Source organism: Malurus melanocephalus, unplaced genomic scaffold, assembly GCF_030028575.1.
Source record: "Malurus melanocephalus ecotype Western Australia unplaced genomic scaffold, MMel_1.1 scaffold_185, whole genome shotgun sequence".
Classification (NCBI taxonomy): Eukaryota; Metazoa; Chordata; class Aves; order Passeriformes; family Maluridae; genus Malurus; species Malurus melanocephalus.
In genome coordinates this window covers 1,319,014-1,340,493 of record NW_026623417.1, presented here as the reverse complement: position 1 = coordinate 1,340,493, position 21,480 = coordinate 1,319,014, and the positions used below count along the sequence as shown (strand labels likewise).

Below are 21,480 nucleotides of genomic sequence, written 5' to 3'. Positions count from 1 at the left end.
ACATTTTGACTGGTTTTGGGGTGATTCTTAATTATATCTGAAGTGATGATATCCTATGTTCCTGTTACCCTGGGAAACAGGGAATAGCTGTTTGAAACTGCAGGTTTCCTGATTTGCTTAGTGTTACTTCTGCAATGGTTTTATTGATGTCTGTTGATCTTCTGCATGCTGTGTTAATTATTAGAAGGGTGTTTCTCTACCAACCTGTATTGATGTTTTATGTCTGGAAATGTCTTTTGACATTGCACTTAAAGGGTATTTTGGGAAAGAATTGTATTTACTATGGAATCCTGCTTTATACCTAACATCTACATTTAAAAGTGAAAAAGATTAACACAGTTGAGTAAGATCTTTGCTTGTCTAAATAGCTGTATAATGGGGCAGAAGTATGTTTGCATTTCACTGACACCAGATCCATTGCTATTTCTCTTTTTTATCTCTCTAAACCACTCTGCTACTAGTAGGAGTACATCACTTGCCCATATACCTTTAAACAATGAAATCTGTGAGTTTATTTGTAACCTTACCAATATACAGAATTTCTAACCTTAGAAAGAGTATATGCGCAGGCCTGCATATTYTCGAGTGAAACACGGTAACCTTGTGGGAGAGGGATTTGATTTTGTGCAAAGTAATTATTTTCAGCAATGTAAATGTTTCACACTCAAAACTGGGCCTTTTCGGAGGGGTAATTGGAACGTAATTGATCTAAGGAAGAGACTAAATGGTAGAATACATATAATCTGGGATCAGTATTTTAACATTTTAGATACTTTTGACCATCGAGTTCTTAGTCGCAACCATATTTGCTTTTGAGGTATTTGTTAACTTCTACATATATCCTTACAGAAGAATTAAAAAGAAATGTTATTAGAAGGGTTTCTGAGAGAGGAACTAATAACATGATAACGTTAAAAAACAGGGGGAAAAAAATACCTAAAAACTGAACTAATAAGATAATGAAAATAAAAGTTTTTCTAAAAATATTTTTAAGGCTACAGTTATTGCTTGCAAAATACTTTAACAGTATTTTAATCAGTGTTACTTTAAACAGTATAATTAATGAATGAATGTTTTGTTAAAGCTATCATACTGTGAAAGACATAATTTGAGTCTTTCCTTAAATTTGTTATTTAGCCTTTCTTTTGAAGCAAACAAACCTACATGAGAGCTGAAGGTGTTTTCTTCCGTGAATGGAAATAATKTACTCCTGTTTCTTCAGTGACAAAGTGCTGCTGTCACATGAAATGTAGTTGGCTGGGCGAAGCTATGTGTCATTTTTGTGACTAGATAAATATTCATGAGCAGCATATAAAAATATTTGGTWGATTTCAAATAGAAAAAGAACTAGCATTTCACTAGTAGAAATTCACCAATTTCTTAATGATTACATTGTCCATCTGATGCATTGGTGTGAATTGTGATTTTAAATTCTGATATAATTTAGCAGGTTCCAAATGTCCTGGTGTGAATTTTTGATTTTATGAAAGTGGATGTTGATTTTGTTGAATAAAGTTGGAACTTATGTACAGGGCATCTGATATCTAAAAAAAATTAAAGAAACCATATTTATTATTGCTGTCTTCATGCTCATAAAGTTTGCCATTTCTGCTTCTTGACACTAGCTAAGTATCAGTTGCAAAGACCAGTACTAATTAAGCTAGTCCATATACTCCTTTTTTTAAACATTAAAACATTATGTGGCAATAACTTTCTACCAAGGTGGTTTTTTTAGGTCATTTTTGCTCTCTTATGTAGCTGATAACATTGCTTCATATGAATTTTAATTTTGAAGAACTACTATTGCATAGGATCCTAAATTAATTTTAGTTAATGATAATTTATTGAAGCTTCCASTTCAGCAGCTGTTCTTACATTTCCAATAGAGAAATTCAATTTMATTTTTGGTAGATAATATAGTGGTAAAAAATGCTTAGTGTGCTACTTTATAAAATTATTGATATTGAATCAAAATTCTGATATACTAGAGGAATTTTAAAAGTTCAGTAATGCTTAGGCATCATGTATTGTAATATCTCAAAGAAAAAAATAAAAGTAAGCCTTCTGCCTTGGGCCATGTTCCAAACACCTTCTGAAAAGACTCTGGTTTGCAGTATGCTTGTCTTCATTGAAGTATGTGCAAGGTTGTAAAGGAACAGGGGATTTCGGATTTTACGTCTGCAGAGGTTCAAGCCAGGTGACCCTGGAGTATTGCATTTTCTAAGTATTTTAAAGTAATTTGTACCTTCTGTGMTTTTTTTTTTWAATCTTAMAATATTAAATGTCAGCTATTTGKGGCTATRCTATCAAATTTTCAGCCCAAAATGTTTCTAAAATCTTTAGACCATAAATAYCAACTCTTTGGTTTCAAACCACCTTCCTTTGCAAACAAGTTACCTCCCCTTTATTGCAAAAATAAACAAATACAGCTTTAGGTAACACTGCAAAACATTTTTAAATGTTRTGTTGGGTACTTCTGTTGCATTGTGGATTAAGTGGCATTTTAGGGGAATACAGCAATGTGTTTATTCTGTCACTTGCTATATATTTTGGGTAGAAATAAAGCTCAATTTTACAGTGAAACAGAGGGATTTGCTGATTTAATGGRAGCAACATGAAGATTCTTTTTTCCTGAATTTCAAGATTTTTTATTTGCTGCAAAGTTTTATCTTCTCTTAGGGARCAAATTCCCCCTCTGCTGCTTGGTTTACTGTTTTACTTAAGGCAATTCCAAAGCTGATAATATCTTTTTATTTTAATTGGGATAAGACATTTTCTTAGCTTGTGTTAAAGGTTGCAAAATAAATACATCTGTGCTTAAGAAAATATTTAAAAATATTTTTCAGGAAATTATTCTAAGGAGAAGCTCTAGGCGAGTCTTGTAGTCCTGTCCTCTACAGAATTCTGGAATACCAGTGCACCTGGTTTTTCATGCATAGTTCTTTTATTTTTAGCTTTATGAAGACAAAATGTAYATATTTGAGTATTACAGAGTTTTTYTCAGAATTAGATGYKTGAARTCCTTGGATCRTTTTGATTCTATGAGCAGGGTTTTTGTCCCTGGAAACAGTTGAACATCCTAAYCCGGGCAGCAACGCTCAGGTCTGATGCTTCCAGGGCTCTTTCTGGAATGGCTTCCCTGAGCATTCAGCTTCAACATATGTTGGGGTCTATGCTTCACTTTTGAGTGCCCCAAAATTCTGAGCAATTTTCAGTCTTGTAGTGGAAATAATTGATGGTTTTAAATCATTTGAATGAACAAACTCTGCCACAGTAGTGGAAGCTTTAGCAGATAGTTAAGGCTGAAATAGAATTTCTGACTTATTTTTTTTCTTTTTTTGTCTAATCAGGTTGAAGTTATTTCAATACCTCTAGGCAAAACTGATAGCCATCTGCAAAACATCATTCCAGCACAGTGCTACAATTTTGTTTGTGTAAATGTAAGTAGTGAGAATGCATGCTTTTTATTTTGTACTTAAAACTTATTAGTAATGGGAAATAATAATTAAATATTTGAGTAATAAGTTGTTTGTTAATTTTGTCCTCATGTTCTGTGTTCATTCCAATGTTTAATTTCTGATGTGCGCTTAACTAGATCTTTGAAGTACTGGTCTGTTCATTCTCCTTTGGTTTCACRCTTCTGTCACTGTTATTAATCAGCCATGAATTCTTGAACAAGAGGCAAAAAACTGGAAGTAGTTCAAAATTTCCTTTCATAGATGTTATATTGAAGTGAATTATTTTAAGGGGAGGCCTGTCATACATGTAGTCATCAAGCTGTGTATTCATTGCTACCACAGTCTAACTTAGTCTTTCCCATTCGGGACAGGTGCATGCCATGTGATCTATATTTGGGTCCTTGTAGGGAAACAAGTTGATTTAAGATGAACCATATCTGAGACCAATCAAGACCCTTAATCTTGTTTGTTTGGYTGGTTTTAAAGTATATGTATATAAGGGGTAATATTATTAATCTCATTCTTTTTCAGGCATCTATAATTTTACCAGACAATACCATCACTAATATATTAAAACCAACCAAACCCCCCCAAAACCAAAAAAGTGATGTATCTTCTTTTTTTTTTTGTAAATAACAGATCTTTCGGTTCCATTTTTATGAAAGAATTGTTGCGTTCAGTAATTCTAAACATTTATTTTAATTTAGGATAAAAGGTGTGCCATTCAGGAAACCCAGGAACTAGTGGATGTATTGGAAAAGTCAAATATTCCTCTCTTATATCCAGTTGYCCTTATTTCGGTAGGTGACTCCTGTAAATTACTGTAGAAAGCATCTCATTAAATACTTAAAAATAATATTTAATATAAATATAAGTAATATTTAATATCAATATTTTWAAAGTTAGACTAGATTTAAACTGCTGCTAACTCAGAATAAAATTGTAAAATTCAAACTGTAAATTGGTCTCTACAGAAACTAATTTKCACTTCAACAAATGTACTGCATCCTGTCAGGAACAAAACTGACACTAACAAATGACAGTTTATTATTTATAAGTTATGTATTTCTGTGAAAGGTTCATTGTGGCTGGCTGGTTGTATTGAACTCTTAACTCCTGCCTCATTATGGTGCTCCATCTTTGCTGGGGATGCTGCAAATCATATGCTGTGCTTGAATGCTCAGTTGAAACAGAATTAAGTGGCTTTATTTTCTTTTCTATGCATGTGTGATGTCTRTGTAGCTTTTGATACAGGCCAGAATGCCACTGGCCTTCTTGGCCCCCTGGACACAAGTTGGCTCATGTTCAGCCACTGTCAACCAGCACCSCCAGGTGCTTTTCCACTGGGAAGCTTTCCWGCCACTCCACCCCAKCCTGGGGTGCTGAGCACRKTTGCTGTGACCCAAGGGCAGAACCTGGCACTTTTCCWTGTTGAACCTTGTAACATTGKCCTCAGCCCATGTTTCCAGCCTGTCCAGATCCCTCTAGAGGGAAATTTGACTACTGTATTTGGACAAAAGGGAAGATTATTGTTACAGGAGAAATRGGAAGCTCAGAGGTAAACTTCAGGCAGTTATTTGTTTGCATCAAGCCAGAAWCCTCTCCAATTATGCTATAACCAGACATAGTGTATTCTTAAACAGCCATTACTCTACTGAGCAATTMATTTTCATTTTTGTAGATGATATGAATGGATTTGATTTTTATGTTGTTGCTTTGCTTAGGGTTAGAAAGAAAGGAATTTTAACACTTCAGCTCTGTAGTTGAAATTCTTTCCATTTCAGTACCAAAGTAAGTTTAAGAAATTCTTTTTTCTAAAGCTGTCAATGATGTTAGTGGTAAAGAGGAGCTAGGTTAAGTTCTTKAAAAAAGAATAGGTTTTATAATTTCTTATAAATAGCTGTAAATGAGCAGTACTTTRCCTTGTTTTGGGTAGAAAATAACAAAATAATGAGTGTGTGTGAAAATTAATCTGCTTGTGTAGTAGAAGCTAATAGCTTTGCTTCTGGTGAGTATGCATTTTGACAATAAACAGCATTTTAAAAAAGTGTTGTAAGGGAAAATGAATGAGGACGTATTTTCTGTCAGTATAAGTGAAACATAAAGTACAGGGAATTTGAAATAATTTTCCCAAGCACTGGTCTCTGGGGTGATCTCTATACCCCTACCTCTGTGTAGTGGTCACGGATAAGTTTTATGTGATGGAATCATTCAGCCACAAAAAAAATTTTTCTTTCTTTTAGGGATAAAGGTATTTCTGCTGTTAATCGATGCTGAAACTTTATATGTACAAATCATCATYCTTAATTTTGATTCCTACAGCTTTGTAAGGTAAATTGATTAAACTGTGGAACACATAAGCCTTGKGAAAGGGTTGARCTGGAACYTAAGTCCCTTGAAATACCAGYTATAGAATCACAGAAYATTCTSAGTTGGAAGGGACCCACAAGGATCATTGGGTACAACTCTTGGCTCTGCACAAGATACCCAAGAGAGAATTCATAGGATCATAGAATGTGCCAAATTGGAAGGGACCTATCARAATCATCWAGTCCRACTCCTCATCCTGYACAGGACACCTCAAGAATCACAACATATGCTTGAGAGCATTGYYCAAATGCTTCTTGAGCTCAGTTCAGGTTCTGTAAGACCTGCCATGTTTGTGCAGCATCTCTGATGGAAATGAGACTTGCCTTTCCCTGCCCAAGAGCTCAGGATATCTCTGCCTTCATTTGGGGTGGTTTCTGCTTTTTAAACTTGAAGTATTATCTTGAAGTAAACTTGAAGTATTATTAATCCAGTTTAGGCAACTAATATGCTATACTGAAAGGATAGTAGATTTCCAATTAAACTTTGAAGAATGTTGTATGTTTTATAATTTAATCTAATACTTTTTAGATGCATTACCTATTCTGGTACATTGGTTTCATTTTGCTTTGAAATGTATAAGTAGTGGAATTCAATAGTGATAGAAGCTATCTAAGAAAAACCTTTGTTAGTCTGGTTTTTTTATGTGTGCCTCACACTTAAAAATGAGATATGAGAAAACATAAGTCTAGAATGGCACGCTGTGGAAAAGGTGGGTTTTGTTTTTTCCTTATTTGTTCTTTTGCAGGTGCACTTGGATATTTCAGAAAGTAGTTCTTTCAGCATTGGGGTGGAAGACTTAACCTCAATCAAGAAATTTGCAAGAGAAACTAAAAAGAAAAACATTTTGGTTTATGGTCTCCTTATCCAGTGTAAGGTATGTAATTATCTTTCTGTGTGCAAATCATCTTCTTTTGCAATTTATATGATTAATGATAGAATCTTCATTTAAAATAAAATCAAAGGGAAATAAATATGACATGAAAAGGATTTTTTGGAAAGATTCTTGCCTGTTCTTGTTCAAAATTCAGACAAGCCTGTAGTTATAGACAAAAATGTAAGTGGTTTGATTAGGGAGGAATAAATTGTTACATTTTTTAGAAGTGCATGAAAACATCAGGATCCTCTTTGCTTTTCTGCTTGGTGATTTGTTTTTTTCAGCATTAAAAAAGGAGAAAAGTAGTGAAAGCACATTCAGTCAGTTGTTCTGCAGTATTTTATGTCCCTCATCGAAACAGTGTTTGGTACTCAGGTGACAGGAAGGGCATGGCATATAGGTGTTGAAACAATGTCTGTAATAGCAGCAATTTGCCTCAGCTGGAGGCAAAAAAAAAGTTAACACTCCTTTAGAGTTAGTATGCACYTTGTACTCACAAAAGCTATTTCAAAATAAACCATTTTGCCTGGAAAACATGTCCTGTCAACCAGAAGAGTGGGCTGCCTTGCCTCTAGTGCTGATATAGTTTTGCAGCTTCCWCATCAGTCAACAGTGAAGGAAGAAATAAATTAGATATTCAATGGAAATTTTAATAAATAAGACTAACTGTAGTCTTAACTGACTTTTTAGGTCAAATTAAATGTTTGGCTTTATATATAATTGATTAAATGTGGCTTAAATTTTATTTCTTTGGCTGGTATACTAAGCACTTGATTTTTTCTGTCAAATTCTATTGTTTTATTAAGAATTGTAAATACCAATACCTATCAGTTTATGTTTTTATAGACTTTTTGCCAACAGAATACCAATATTGCTATTATATGACATTAGCTTGTCTCTTATTTGTGAAACATTGAAAGACATACAGCTGTGTTCAGTTTTCCTTCTGGTACTATCAAATCTCATCTTTTCCCTGGGTAAACTCTAACAGTCACTTTATTATGGTAAAAAGTAACTCTTCAAATATTACTTAGTCTAACTACAGTTTTTTTTCCTCTTAGGCTTCATAGTATATGTATATATATATATATATATATGTGTGTGTATATATATATATATATATATATATATATATGATTTTATATGTGAACAAATCAAATAGGCGTATGTGGATAACAACAGTGAGTAAAGCTGACTGGAAGAAGGGAAAACATTTTATAATCTTCAGTGGATTTTGATGAGCATGGCACCAACACATTTTAATACTAAGAGGCATGTGTAAGAGCAGTATGAGGTCTGGGTGGGGATTCTTGATCTGTGGTGGTAAGAGAATTGCAACAGACTGCTGCCTCCATTTTTGAAAATAAAAAGCTAGAATCATTGTGAAAGATCACTGCAGGCAGAGTAATCAATTATATAGCATGGAAAAAGTCTTTAAAACACTTTGCCAAATAAGTAAACTATCTCTAGCTGTCTTGTTTTACAATGGCTTTAAAACATGTCCCTGCTCACAAAGACAAGGATGTAGTCTTGGGTTCCTGCTTGTCAGTATTTTGATAGATAATGAAAGAATAGGTTATACAGATAGTTTGTATATATGTGATGTATGTATCAAGTTTACTTTTGGCTGCAGATCTGTATAGACCATAATTGTCGCTAGGTGAAGACCTATGAAAGACTTGATGTATGAACCTAGAAATTACATACCTCAAAAGTTATTGCTGGTCTGGGTGGGACTGAGAGACTGTGAGCAAAACAATTTGTTACATGAAAAGACATCTTTTAAACAGTTTTTTTTTTTTTATCTTAAATCCAGAGTATGACTTGTGAGTCACCAAGGTATTTTACTTCTAGTACAGACCATTAATAGCTGAATCTGTAGGTGAATTCCATGCTTGAGGATGGAAGTTCATATTGATATGATGGGGAGTCCAAAAGAAATAGAAGCACAAAAATCACCTGTGTTAGAGCAAGATAGGCTATTATTGTCACTAGATGCCTTCTAGAAGTCCCAGAAAGTTGTAGTTTATTTCAAGAAAAGAGTGATGACAGGTKACTTTGTGGAGCTTTCCTCTAGCTGACAGTTAATATAATCACTACCAGACATACACAGTTGATAGATGCACTTTTATTAATAAAAAATATAGGGATAAAATGTAGGTGATGAGAACTTTATTGAGACACATGGTCATAGTAATGTTAATGTGAAATTATGTTTCATTTAGAAGGTTTATATGATTAAGRGTGTGATGATATGCTGATATAAAAGAATATGGGGGCAGTCTGTCAGATTTAGCATTAGAAAAGCAAATTTGTTGAAATAATTTTTTTTAAATATAACTTTTTTTAATGTTTTGGAAATGGAACTTAAATGCTTTTGGAACCAAGGAGTTCAGTTTTGATGGTGTTGAAGGAGCTGTGAAACCCTAAGAAAAAGTATGAGTCTTTATTTTCACTTAAATGCAGTGTTTGTTTGGTATTAAGAAAAAGACATCAAGTATTTTTATGACTGATACACCAAGAAGCTAATCAGGAGAATTAAAGGAAAAAGCTTTAATGTGCTGCATAAACGACCTGCATTTTATCTTTCATTTGCTCAAAACAAGTGCATGTTTACCATTGATATCATCTAATTATTTCTTTTGTAAACATCATGCATAGAATATCACATTACTGGTACTGACACAAATTGGATCCACTTCATAAAACCTCTAGTTTGCATCCTGAAAATATTGTTAATTTAAATCTCACTTATGATGATTTTTTTTTTCTTTTCTAAAACAGTTCTGCAATGTTARACATGGTTTACACATTCAAAATACAAAGGGGAGAAGACTATTCAACATCCAGAGTCTGAACTGATGGAATTAGTTTTTGAGGGTTTTTCAGATAATTTGAAAGAAATAGCTGATAAGCAAGGTGAATTAAAAACAGGGAGAAAGGTCCATTGTTTTAATGGAAGGTGTTACTGGCATGTGTTGATAACAATATTAATAAAATTCCAACTGCTTTAATTTAATGAGAAGTTCACCTTGGAAAAAACAATGGCTGGTATGGCATTATTATATAGTAGAATAAGAATCTTGGTTTTAGCAATAATCTAGTAGGAGAAAGCAGATCTGGAATATTAGGAGGAAAAACCTATAAAAAGAAGACAAGTTATTGCTAAAGAAACAAAGTTTTACTTAAAAGGAGTCTAAAGAACTGCTAAAACCCCAAAGAACATGAAAGCTAATGTCAAACCATTGCATCCATGTGGGGCTGGAAATGTGTTAAAAGCCTTGATTYGTATCATTGGAGTCAGAAGATTTGGGAGGACAGGTCAAAGTAATTTGTTGTTCCATGTTCTGAGCAATGGAATAATATTGAACTTGGGCTTTGATCTCTCACACACATACATTAATATCTTTAAATATATTCTAGGTAGTTAATGGGTGTATGCTTGAATATGACAATAATATTTGAAAAAATACTTTTTTCTCTATTTGTTGCTCTTCCCCCTTTTAAAATAATAATAATAGTAATAATAATAATAGTAATAATAGTAATAGTAATAATAATAATAATAATAGTAGAAATTTTGTCTTATGACTGAATTGTAGAAAATAATCAGCACACATGAAAAGAAAATATAAGCAGCATTTCCTAGCATGAGAGTTCAAATTCAGCAGCTTGTAAAGATTACAGGAATAAATTMTTGGTTTGTAGGTTTCAGTAGTAACTCTGTTACTTTTCACAGGAATAGTAATCATCCAAAATAAAGCACATTTGGATGGCTATAGGAAGCCACAGAAAGCTTTAAAATAAGAAAGTAACCTTAATATATCTTGATTATTGAACTGTATTAATTAAAAATAATCCTACTTCAGAGAAGCACTGACAGAATGTTGTGTCAGAGCAGCAGGTATGTGCTAAGGCTTTCCTAGGGTAAGGTGAGCCCAAAWACTTTTGCCTCTGAACCTTCTATTTGGTAAAGATAAACTGTTCACTGGCAGTCAGAAAAATCATAGTACATACGCTAAAAAGACACAAATGATGCAATTGTTATGAAGCTGCCTGAAACTAAAAGGAAACCATTTTCTTGTGCAAACATTCTGGACACTTATTGTAGCCCTAAAGATTTTTTGAAGACAAGAGGCCCGTCTGCAATGTCTTGCAGATAGCTCAAGAAATACTTAGTGTGCTAGAAGTGTTTTATGTGTGACTTGGTAAACCCCAAAGGTAAACATTTATGATTTCTTTTTCATCAAAGATCCCTTAAAATAGTATTATGGGTAAACATTTAGGCAGTGTTTCTCAAAAGAGGAAACACACCCCTCAGTGGGATTATCCACWAAGTAGAAGGTGGTTTGGCAACCAGTAGTAAAATAATGAGCCTGCAGGGCAAATGAWGTAAAATCACAAAATAAAACTTTGGAAACTCATTAAAAACAAATAGATTCTGCCCTACATGACCCCTGTGCTTCTTAATTCATTTAATTATCAGCATAGAATTGGTCAAATGATTGCAATCTGATTAAAATGATTGGRATGCTGCCTGGAGATCTCTCTTTTCTCAAGATGGCATTTATTTCAGTTGCAATGACATAGTAGATTGTCATGAATCTGGAAACCTACATTTATTCCTAGAAATCTTTAAGGCCAAGTAATTACTGTTTAGTATTTTCAAGAAACAGAAAATGAGCTTTTAAGTATCATGATCCTATGGACTATTCACTATTTTGTCAAAGAAAATTGTGCAAATTTTGTGATGAGCCAGTGTCATCTTGTTTCCCCAGAGTTTGGGATAAAGAGGGAAACCAAATTCATTTGAAACTTTCTATATGGGTAATCTTATAGAAATCATCATCTGTAGGTTTCTTAATACAAACTCAGTCATTCACCAGTAAAACCAGACATTGATATCTATGGAAGCTTGACACATTTTTATTCTTAATTATTAGTACTATCTACAATCAGTCATGAATGCATATTTTGCAATAAGTAGAACTGGTGTGATGAAGAAGATTTACAAACATGGATTTTTAAAATACAACTACAATAACTACAGGAACTGAAAATAGCACAGTTTTAAAATACAAATTTAGTCATGCTGTTTGTTAGCATATTTCTATAACTTTTATGTAGTAGTAACAAAATTGTTTGAAAGCTCTTCTAATATTTCTGTCAATGAAACATTTRTATTACTTAACTACAGAAAATCAGTTCTAAATTTAATATTTGAAAGACAGAAAGCTGAGTACTTCCAGAGAAAAACCTTGATGTGTGAATATTTTTTTTAGACTATGCAATATATACAGAAACARTAAACAAGCTAGGTGGCTTTGTATTTTGAACTGAAATCTATTTGCTCAAACTAGCCTTTTGCATATGTTTTGTACCACTCAGAGGATGTCAAGAAATTAAAAAAAAAACCAAAAAAAACATCTCTGGAGCATTAGTCAATTAAGAAATGTATTAGTTAAAATTTAATCAAAATGTTGGTTAAGTTTTGGGATTGGAGTCAGAAAAGGTCATAAACACGGAACCTTGCAACCTCACTTTTGCTTGCAACACTGGTGCATCCCATTGTTGGAAGCACAGCTGCTTGGCTGTGCTGCTGCTCGTTTTAGTAGAAATCTTGAAGCTTGATACTGGATAATATGGATCAACAAATTGGGATTGCTATTCTTTTATTTCAGAGTTTTATTGTGTCTACCTTGAATGCATGCAGACATACTCTTGTATTTTCTTGTTCATTTTCTCTTGCTACCTTTCTTTCTCTGCTGTTCTCTCTTTTGCCTTTCCATGTTTCCCCTCAAGTCTTCCTCCTTCTTGTAGCCAAAACAGGTAACAAACTATTGGATTTCTTACAGAATTGCAACTCTTCTAAGAGCGCTCAAATGGAGTGTTTCCACAAACTAATTTCTAAGTGCAGTACCAAATTCCCAGTCTGAGGAAGATGGGCTTTYAAGAAAAATAATTGGTAACCTTTCGGGCTTTCATTAAACAACTGTGTAGGTTTTTATTAGAGAAAGGTCAGAAAGTTGCTCAATTTGTCTCTGCTATTATAAGCTCTAAGAGTTTAACAAGCTGCACAGAAACTATGAGGTTAATATTTTATGCCTTTTACACATGACCTTTTTAGACTTGTTTCAGCTATTGAACTTATAATTGGAGAAACCAGAGTTCTTCCATCAACTTGTCAGCCAAAATGATTAAGGCATGTAGACATATCTCAAAAGCTGTGACTTCATAAAATGGCCTTTAAACATCCTTGCTCTTATACCTCATTTCAGCCATTCTGACAATATTAGTCAATAARGGTTGCCAGTTGTTTCTTTTGTGGCTATTTTAATTGTATTACTCTAAAATAGCATCATAGGATGGACTGGATTTTTGGGGAACAGGTGGATATAAGGTGAAATACCAAACCCTCTGGAGGTAAGGAAAACATGTAATATAGCAACTTGGAAAAGCATGTTGGTATTAATTATTCTGGGTACTTTATTGTGATAGGAAATAAACATTGAATTGGAACCATTTGCAAAAACAAATACTATGAGCATCAAATCTGAGTTTCATCTTCAAATCTGATAGTATGAATTATTCTGATTTCTATTTCTTATTAAATCTTTGATGTTGACCTGCTATCTCTTAAYGAAAACATAAACATTTAAGATGAAAGGATTTTGACACAAAATTTTGTTTGCAAACAAATGGCTTTTAACTTTTTTTCCCCCACTGCTAGCTTGCCTGACAGAAACCTCTGAAGTCCATTGCATCTGTTTAAGGACAGTTGCATGTTTGAGTTGTTAGTGCTGCAATTCTTGACTTAAAGCAATTTTGGTGCCATTTTGCTGTCTAAGTTGGGCATCAAAAATCAGTTTTCTCACTTGGCTTCCATGCTGTCTGCCAGAGACATCATTTAGCAGGTAATTAAAATACCTATAATTCAGAATACATTTGTTTTTTCTGGCTTAGCTCTGATTATGTAAAACAACAATAACGAAGCTTACTAGAATTGTTCTCTGTGCTTAAGAGGCATTTTGAAAATATTAACAGCTTACTGTTGTGTTGGTTTTCTAATGAGCTTTTGTATTTTGAGTGAAGTTTTCAAATWAAAAATATGGCTGAAATTTTTCAGATAACTTTTTCCAGTCTCAATGYGAAGTTTAGTTTTATAGTGAAAGTATGCAAAGATTGTAGCAACTTTCATCACTGTATTGGACCAAAAGAACTTAGGAAGTTCTTCAGCCATTTAAACACAAAAAGAAATTCCCTTCAAGCTGTACACTGCGCTGATGTAACCATTCTATGGCTTTTGCTGCAGTCCTTGTGGTGTGATAATTCCTAAAATTTGCATGGTAGAGGCAGTGATCATCRAATCTATATTGGGAGTAATAATTTCCTCTTTCATCCTCTCCTGCTATATACTAGCAGAAGTCAAATAATCCAGCCTCAGGCTAACTTTGRGGGATTTCTTTAGAAGGGCTGGAAGAGCTGTGGTTGGGGTTTCTGTACATATTTGAGATACTAAGCCCCAAATCTTATTTGTTGCTTATGCCTGATTGTTCAATTSAAGTCATCCATTATAGATCATAGGCAGTGCTGAAGGATATAAAAATAATATGTGATATTACACTTCATGGCAAAGGCTCTATAATGTCAAGAATGAAAAATGACCTTTTTTCCCCAGCYTGTGCAAAGTCATCAGGTCCCAGTGATACCCTGTCTAACCTAGYAGCTCCTTTGAGCACCTGAACCTTTTTCAGATTTGTACAACTATGTCACTCTTTTCCTCTGGAAGTGTCTGTCTTGATACATCTCAGGATGTATCCCATTGGGTTTCTCTGCAGTGGGATTTATTATGCTGCAATATGTCGCCATCATGGCCATAATGGACCAGATCAGAAGTTTATCTAGTTCATTGTCTTGTGTCCAATAGTAGCTGTAAGGAAATGCCTAAGAGTGAATCAGATCAGGGCAAGCATATATGGCACCCCTAAATTTTCTCCTTATACTCAGTAATTGTTAAGTATTTCCTGAGCCAGAGATGTTTTCTATGGAAGTATTAGCCCTGATGTATTATTGTTCCATACTCTTGTCTTCTGAGATCCGTGTAAACTTTTAGCCTCCACTGCATCTCCTAATGAACAACCAGATAGACTGGAAAAAAAAAGAAAGAGAGGTGGTGCTTCACAAAGTGGTGTCCTAAGGACAAGCRCTTGCTTCTGGTCTGCTGAGCTCTCATAATTTAAAATTTGAAATACAGATGAATTGTTTTACATTCACTTGCATGCAACTTGATTTATCATTTTATTGTCTAGCTACTCAGTTTATAATGATCTTCCTGCATTTCATGCCAGTCAACTGCTACCTRATGAATGGCTTATCATAAGCAAACTCATAGTATTACTTACTATTTTTTTTCCAATTGTTTATGAATATGTTGAGCAACATATATGTTATGAAAAATCCCACCTGAACCATATGGGTTCTGTTCTGAGGACTGAGCATTTACTCCTATGCACTCATTGCTGTCTTTTGAGCAAAGACCTGGCAGGTCTGTCTTATGTCCTGGCACCTTATTTTTCTTAAAAACCTTTGGGAAGGAATTTTGTTGAACGTCTTGGAAATTCCAGTTAATTCAATCAGATRTCACCCCCTCCTTTGAGAAATCCAGTAAGAATGCACATTCAAACCTAAAACAAAGACATGTTCACTTTACCATCTTCTTAACTTGCTCTTCTCTATTAYTATTGAGTATTTAATTGTTAAATTGTCTGATACAGAAATATGGCTTTCTACTCTGTAGTTCCTATTCTGKAGTTTCCATTTCTGTAGGATTTTCTTGTTTTAAATTGGAAATTATTACATGCTGTTCTGCCTATTAAGGCTATTTTTAAACTAGAGGTAATGCACATCACTAGGAACTGAGCTGTTGGGTGAATGCTATGTAGTCCTGAGGATGTATCACATTCCTCTCCTTAATTTCTTCCATACCTCTGTGGCAACTGCCATTTTACAAGTTATTTGTCCATTAACAMAGGGGCAATACAGCATGTGAATTTCCCCACACCAGCTCAAAGAATTAATGTAGTTTCTTTGCAATCACAAAGTCTTACCTGAGTGCTCCCTGTACATGTTGATCATGAGTTGGCCCTGCAGAATCTCTAGCAAACTTCTGCTTCTGATATGTATGAGGAAGGATTTATTGTTGGTTCTGATTATTTTTCTATTTGTTCCTCTTTTTTTTTTCTTTTAAATTATATATACTGTGCCAAAATGTACCAGCCCCTATTCTTTCTATCTGAGCATGTCTCCATATTTTCTTATAACCTCCCTTGTCCTGCAGTTCAACCATACCACTCTGCCCTTTCTTGAGTCATTCCCCTCAGTTCTGCCAGGCAGCATCCTTTGCCTTTGTGCTTTCAATTCCGTCACCCATAGGAGCTTCCATATTTCCTGTGGGGATTCAATACTCTTAGCTGCTCATTTGCCTTCTTTATAACAAGTTTCCACAATTTTTCATTACATAGTTTTAATTTTGTCCCTTTTTTATTTTATATTCAGCACATGTAAATCCAGTCTCTGTTCCTTAGCTTTGATCCATTCTCTGATGGATCTGTATCCTAATTTTAAAATACAATACAAAACATGGTTTCTTCTTGTGTTAGTTTGATTTCTCTACTCTCTCTTCCTCATCCACTCATCTGCAATTTTTTCTATCTTTTTCCCTTAGTCTGCAGTGTTATCCTCTTCATTTTTGGCTTTTGATTCTAGCTTTTCCAGAGGCCTCGGTCTTGTCTCTTCCTTCAGGTCTTGATGCACTCATTCTTATTCTCGCTTCTGTTTATTGTAAYGGGAAACAAACTATCCAGTTCTGTTTCTCTTCTATTATCTATTTTCTTTTTCTGTTTTGTCTTTACTGTCCTGTTCTTCTGTGGAACTCCCTGCTCCTTTTGTGGCCCATCACTTGAATTTGTTATACAGAAGATGTTTGCAAATTTTGTCTTGTTTGGACAGGCTTTTTTCTTCTTTCTTCAGCCACAGCATCATGTTATAGCTAAGCCTTCCCTTCTGAGATTTCTAGCACAACATATTTCATACYGACTATCTTTCAGCTCCAGTGTGTGGGGCTTTTTGCTGTGTGACAAGTGTTTTCATCTCCTGTATCACAGAATYATAGTTTTGGTTGGAAGGGTCYTTTAAAGGTCACWTAGTCCAACCCCTCTGCAATGAGCCTGGACATATTCCACTRAATCAGGCTGCTCAGACCCTAGTCCAGCCTAACCTTGAATGTTTCCGGGGATGAGGCATCTACCTCCTCTCTGTGACAGTGTCTCAACATTGTCATTGCAAAAATACTTCTTCCTTATAGCTAATCTAAACCTACCCTTCTTTTAGTTTAAAACCAGTACCTCTTGTCTTACAGGTCAGGCCCTACTAAATAGTTTATCCTCATCTTTCTTATAAGCCCCCTTTAGATACTATAAGGCTGCTTTAAGGTCTCCCAGGAGTCTTCCCTTTTGGGAAGATGGAACAATCCCAGCTCTCTCCAAGCTTCCCTCATAGGAGAGGTGCTCCATCCCTCCAATCACATTCTGTATATCTCAGTCTTTATGGAGATATGATGGAAGAACATTCTCATGTCTGGGAACAGTTCCTAACATGTGCTTGTGCCCTTGTCAGCCATGGGCTCTCCTTAGCCACTTGCCTCATTTAACTTCCTGCTGAAAGCAGCATCTCATCCARGCAAGAGACAGGCAAAGAAACTCACCTACAGACAATAAGTACCTGTTGTTTCTCTTCATTAATAATAAGGCCAGAATAATCATTGTGCATTCTGCTGCTTGCTTGTGGTTGCTGAGGGCTATTTATAATTTAACATTCAAAGGTAACCAGAGCAAATCTTGTGGCAACTTCRTCTCACTAATGTTAAGTTTCTAAACATTTCAGCTGGCTTTCATCTAAATATATCTTGRAACATCTGAATATGAAAATATGTTCATATCTCAAGACTATGAGATGCAGAGCATTTGAAGTTAAATTAAACTGTTCTCTTAAGACATGGGAATGCATGGATTGAGGCTTAACGGAAGGCAGAGAAAGACATGTTGATCATAAAAAACCTCCACTGGGTAGTGATTTCATRTGAATTTTGTTGTGAAGTATTTCCTGGRAGTTATTTTCCAATCTAATGCATGGATTGAATAAAAATGGWAAATGACGCCGTTATAGATTTTCCAGCATTTTCAGTCTGAACTCATTAAATTTGATTTTAGAACATTCTTTGAGGAGTTGCTTTCCTAAGCCAATTTTTATTCATCCTCCTAACTAATATTTTAACTATATTCCAAGCCTTACAGTGTACTTTCTCACCAGCTCAGAGGTCATACTTTCTATTGAGCATCAGGGCTCATTACTTCACAATGTACTTATATAAATSTGCTTGATTTATAACTGTTTTGATCTTTGAAGTTTCTACCAAGCAGAATCTTTTAAAAAATGGGTTTGTTTACATTTGAGTTTTATTCAACCTGTGTGGTACTGGCAGCAGCAGGAATGCACATTTTTGGCAGAGCCTCTGTCTTCAACTTTTTCCTTGACTCAGTCTTTCCATTCTTATGAAGCTATGAGCTCAAGTGTCTCTCACTTGTGTATTTAATTCCAGTGTTCTATGCTTAAATTTAGCAGTCCAGGTGTTGAATTTTGTAGGCAAAATTTCAGAAAAAAATTGAAAGATGTAGATAATGTATGATTTTTACTGAAACAAGCAGTATAATTAAGTATGCTTTGTAAGGCTGACTACACACCAACTTTTATGGTCACTTGCTCCCAGAGCTTTCAGATGCTTTTCCCTGTCCTGCAAAGTCTTTCATTATGCAAAATGAGGTAAAATGGCTTCAGAAATTTCCTTTGGCCAGGTTAGATACCAGTTCCTAGMTCTCCTTTTGATTTTTGTCCTCAGAGTGGGCTCCATGCTTGCCATATTCAAAGCACAAAGGTTATTCCATGGCATTGTGGCATATGTTTATGAGCTCATGGAATTCATAAACCAAAATAGTTGGGGTTGTCAAAAGGGGCAGTAGGTACCTTTTCCTATGAAGTAGAGTAAACTTCCTCTCTCTTTTGATTCTGCCTAAGGAAGCAGAGCGGGTGTTATTTCCTTCTGTAAAAGTTAAATTTCTTCTTTCATGGACTTGAAAAGGTTGGGGTTCCTCATTCTGTAGATAATAAATTTCAATTAGAACATTTTCCCTCTTTCTCTTTTAGCTTTTTCTGCTATATACATATACTAGATGTATATGTATATAGCAAYGTAACTTTATGAGATTTAAGTCCTTGTTATATGTACTATGGGAAAACTGGGCAAAACATGATGCAATTACCMAGAGTAGAGCTAAAACATCCCAAATTCTGCCTCTTAAAAAGTAGTGACAGTAACTGAGGAGGAGTCTGCCTTTCAGTATTAAAACTGAAGAAAAGGCATTCCTGTTTCAGAGTTTGCATTTATTTTGTGGATTTTTAAAATCATCCATAATATGCTGCAGATGCTTGTGTTAGTCAGGACTGTAACATTTATTTTGCTTCTTGATGAATAATTGACACACTGACATAAATATGGCCTAAAAACAGTGACATTTCTGGAAAGAGACTGAAATATTGAGGTTCTGCAATTAAMTCTTGCTGTTCAGCAGTGGTTGTTATGAAGGGTCTGGTGTTCCAAAAATTTGTATTGAAAAGCTTTCCAGTGAAAACTTAGTGTGGATAAAACTTAGTATTCAGAGTGTTCTCAAGATGATGAGTTTGTTATAGATAAAATRTTTTATGTTGAAAACATTATTTAAGCATTGTGTTAGTCATCAGGAGAGAAAAAAAAAAGGAATATTATTAGAATTCTTTAGGGAATGGGAACCTAAGAGGGGAGATTGTTTAGGATAGGAAGGGATTTTGTGATGTATGTGCGACGTATTTGCTCTCAAACTGCTTGCTTAGTTTGTTATGCAGTACTGCAGGTGCATCTTTACGAGAAACTTCTTGTGCCARCCAATGTTTTATCACATGAATGTTTTCAAGAACACAGAGGGAAGTAAGGCAGGGTGTTAATGCTCAATATACAATGTAGTAAATTTGTATACAAGTGTTTGATCCTGTAGGAGAAGGTTAAGTAAATGAAATTCTAAACAGAGCATGRTTCTGTGTCAGTCATCATGGGAGACCCATGTAAGGCTGTGGGTCACTTTTCAGATCCCACCCTTCATCTCTGGCTGGGCAGGTTTGGTCTGATAGAAACCATGGCTTTATTTGTATGCATGAGTAGGTGATCACTTGTAATGACTCTAATCCTGTGATGGATGTGCAGTTTAKGAGCTCTCTACTTTTAGTGAGCAAGGTTGAAGCTTCAATTAAACTTACTGTKCTTTAACTAGTGGATGTGGTCAGAGATTTTCAGTCTGTGACTGATACCTGTTTGTACCAAGAATAAACTTTCAGCAGACATTTCTGCGACATGATCTACCTCCTAAATTGCTAAGAATTTACTGGTGAAAACCTACTTCTGAACAACAATCCCTGCTTGGTGTTAGTCGTGGGCCAAATTTAAAGGAGAATTTTATCAATGCCTTAGGTATTGACTCAGKTGTTTCAAAGATAGTTTGCCCTGATGTGTCTTGCAATACAGAGTAGCTCAAGAGTAAATTCAAGCCCATTCTCATAAAGCCACACCAAATTCTTGTTTTAAAKTTATATTGAAATTGATGATACTGCTTCCATGCTGTCTACACTCTTTTTAGGAAAATACTTTAAATTAGGATTTCTCTAGAAGAAATAGCATGGAGAGTTAAATTTTAATGGAAGGATATGTTTTCTGCATGTACATGTTTCTAAATCTTTTGGAGAGGAGATGAGTCTGCTTTGTTTATAAGCTTCAAAATGTTTTGGTGTGATTTACTGCACTCTGAAGTTCCATTAATCATGTTTGTTTGTATGTCAAAATTCCACTAACTAAAGTTTACCCCAAACCCAATTTTAAGTACTTAGCTGTTACTAAATAAGAGCCAGCCATGCATTTACATCCAGTTGATATAGTATTTTGCTAATTAACTTACTAGTAACTCTTACTGACATGTCGCTTTTTCAGATTTTACATAAATTTTGCARTAAATAGAAATTTTGGACAAGGTAACAATTATAGTTGTCTTTAGGTGCAGCCTCTTAGCTTTTTAACATTCTACTAAATTTAAGGTGACTTGTTTGCAGTTTGTTCAGGATTTTTCCCCTGATGATAGAGGAAAGTGCATTTTATTACCTATAATCATCCAACAAATATTAATTATGATCTTTCTAGGGCTAATTGAATAATTGGCCTAGTGAACTCAGATKATGATGATCTCCTCATTTTCCTTARTTCCTTATCTGACTAGTCAAAGTTTTGCTACAGGGCACCTTGCCACCCYACTTTTTCTGGCATGAATTGGAAAAACCTGTCTTTCTATGCTAAATAATATAATCTCTTTGCTGAAATAGTGCATCCCAAGAGTGAGAGTGGGGTTGAAATTTAGTGATGTAATAAAACTTCTGCTGGAAGTTTTCATAGACAGGTTGTGTGTCAGACACAGCAATGGCAAAGGTAAGTTGGTAGTTCTGTCAGCTGCAGTGCTGCTTTTGTTGTTAACAGGSTTTGCATTTCTAATGGGAGTGTGGTTTCATGTGCCAGCAACTCCTTGTAGCTATGTCTGTAAGAGCTTGAAACTGGTGTGTTTCTAAAAGATGGATTTGAATGTTCAGTGCTGG

At 34.8% G+C, this 21,480-nt stretch overlaps 1 protein-coding gene across 2 annotated transcripts in view; it reads left to right on the top strand.

Annotated features, from left to right (window-relative positions):
* Positions 1-21,480, top strand: part of CRPPA (CDP-L-ribitol pyrophosphorylase A) — a 103,870-nt gene that overhangs the window by 51,294 nt on the left and 31,096 nt on the right. For both annotated transcript variants that reach the window (XM_057373110.1, XM_057373111.1), the window contains exons 7-9: positions 3,351-3,440; positions 4,166-4,258; positions 6,574-6,702. In XM_057373110.1, the coding sequence (XP_057229093.1) occupies positions 3,351-3,440; positions 4,166-4,258; positions 6,574-6,702 (312 nt within the window). The remainder of the gene's footprint in view (positions 1-3,350; positions 3,441-4,165; positions 4,259-6,573; positions 6,703-21,480) is intronic.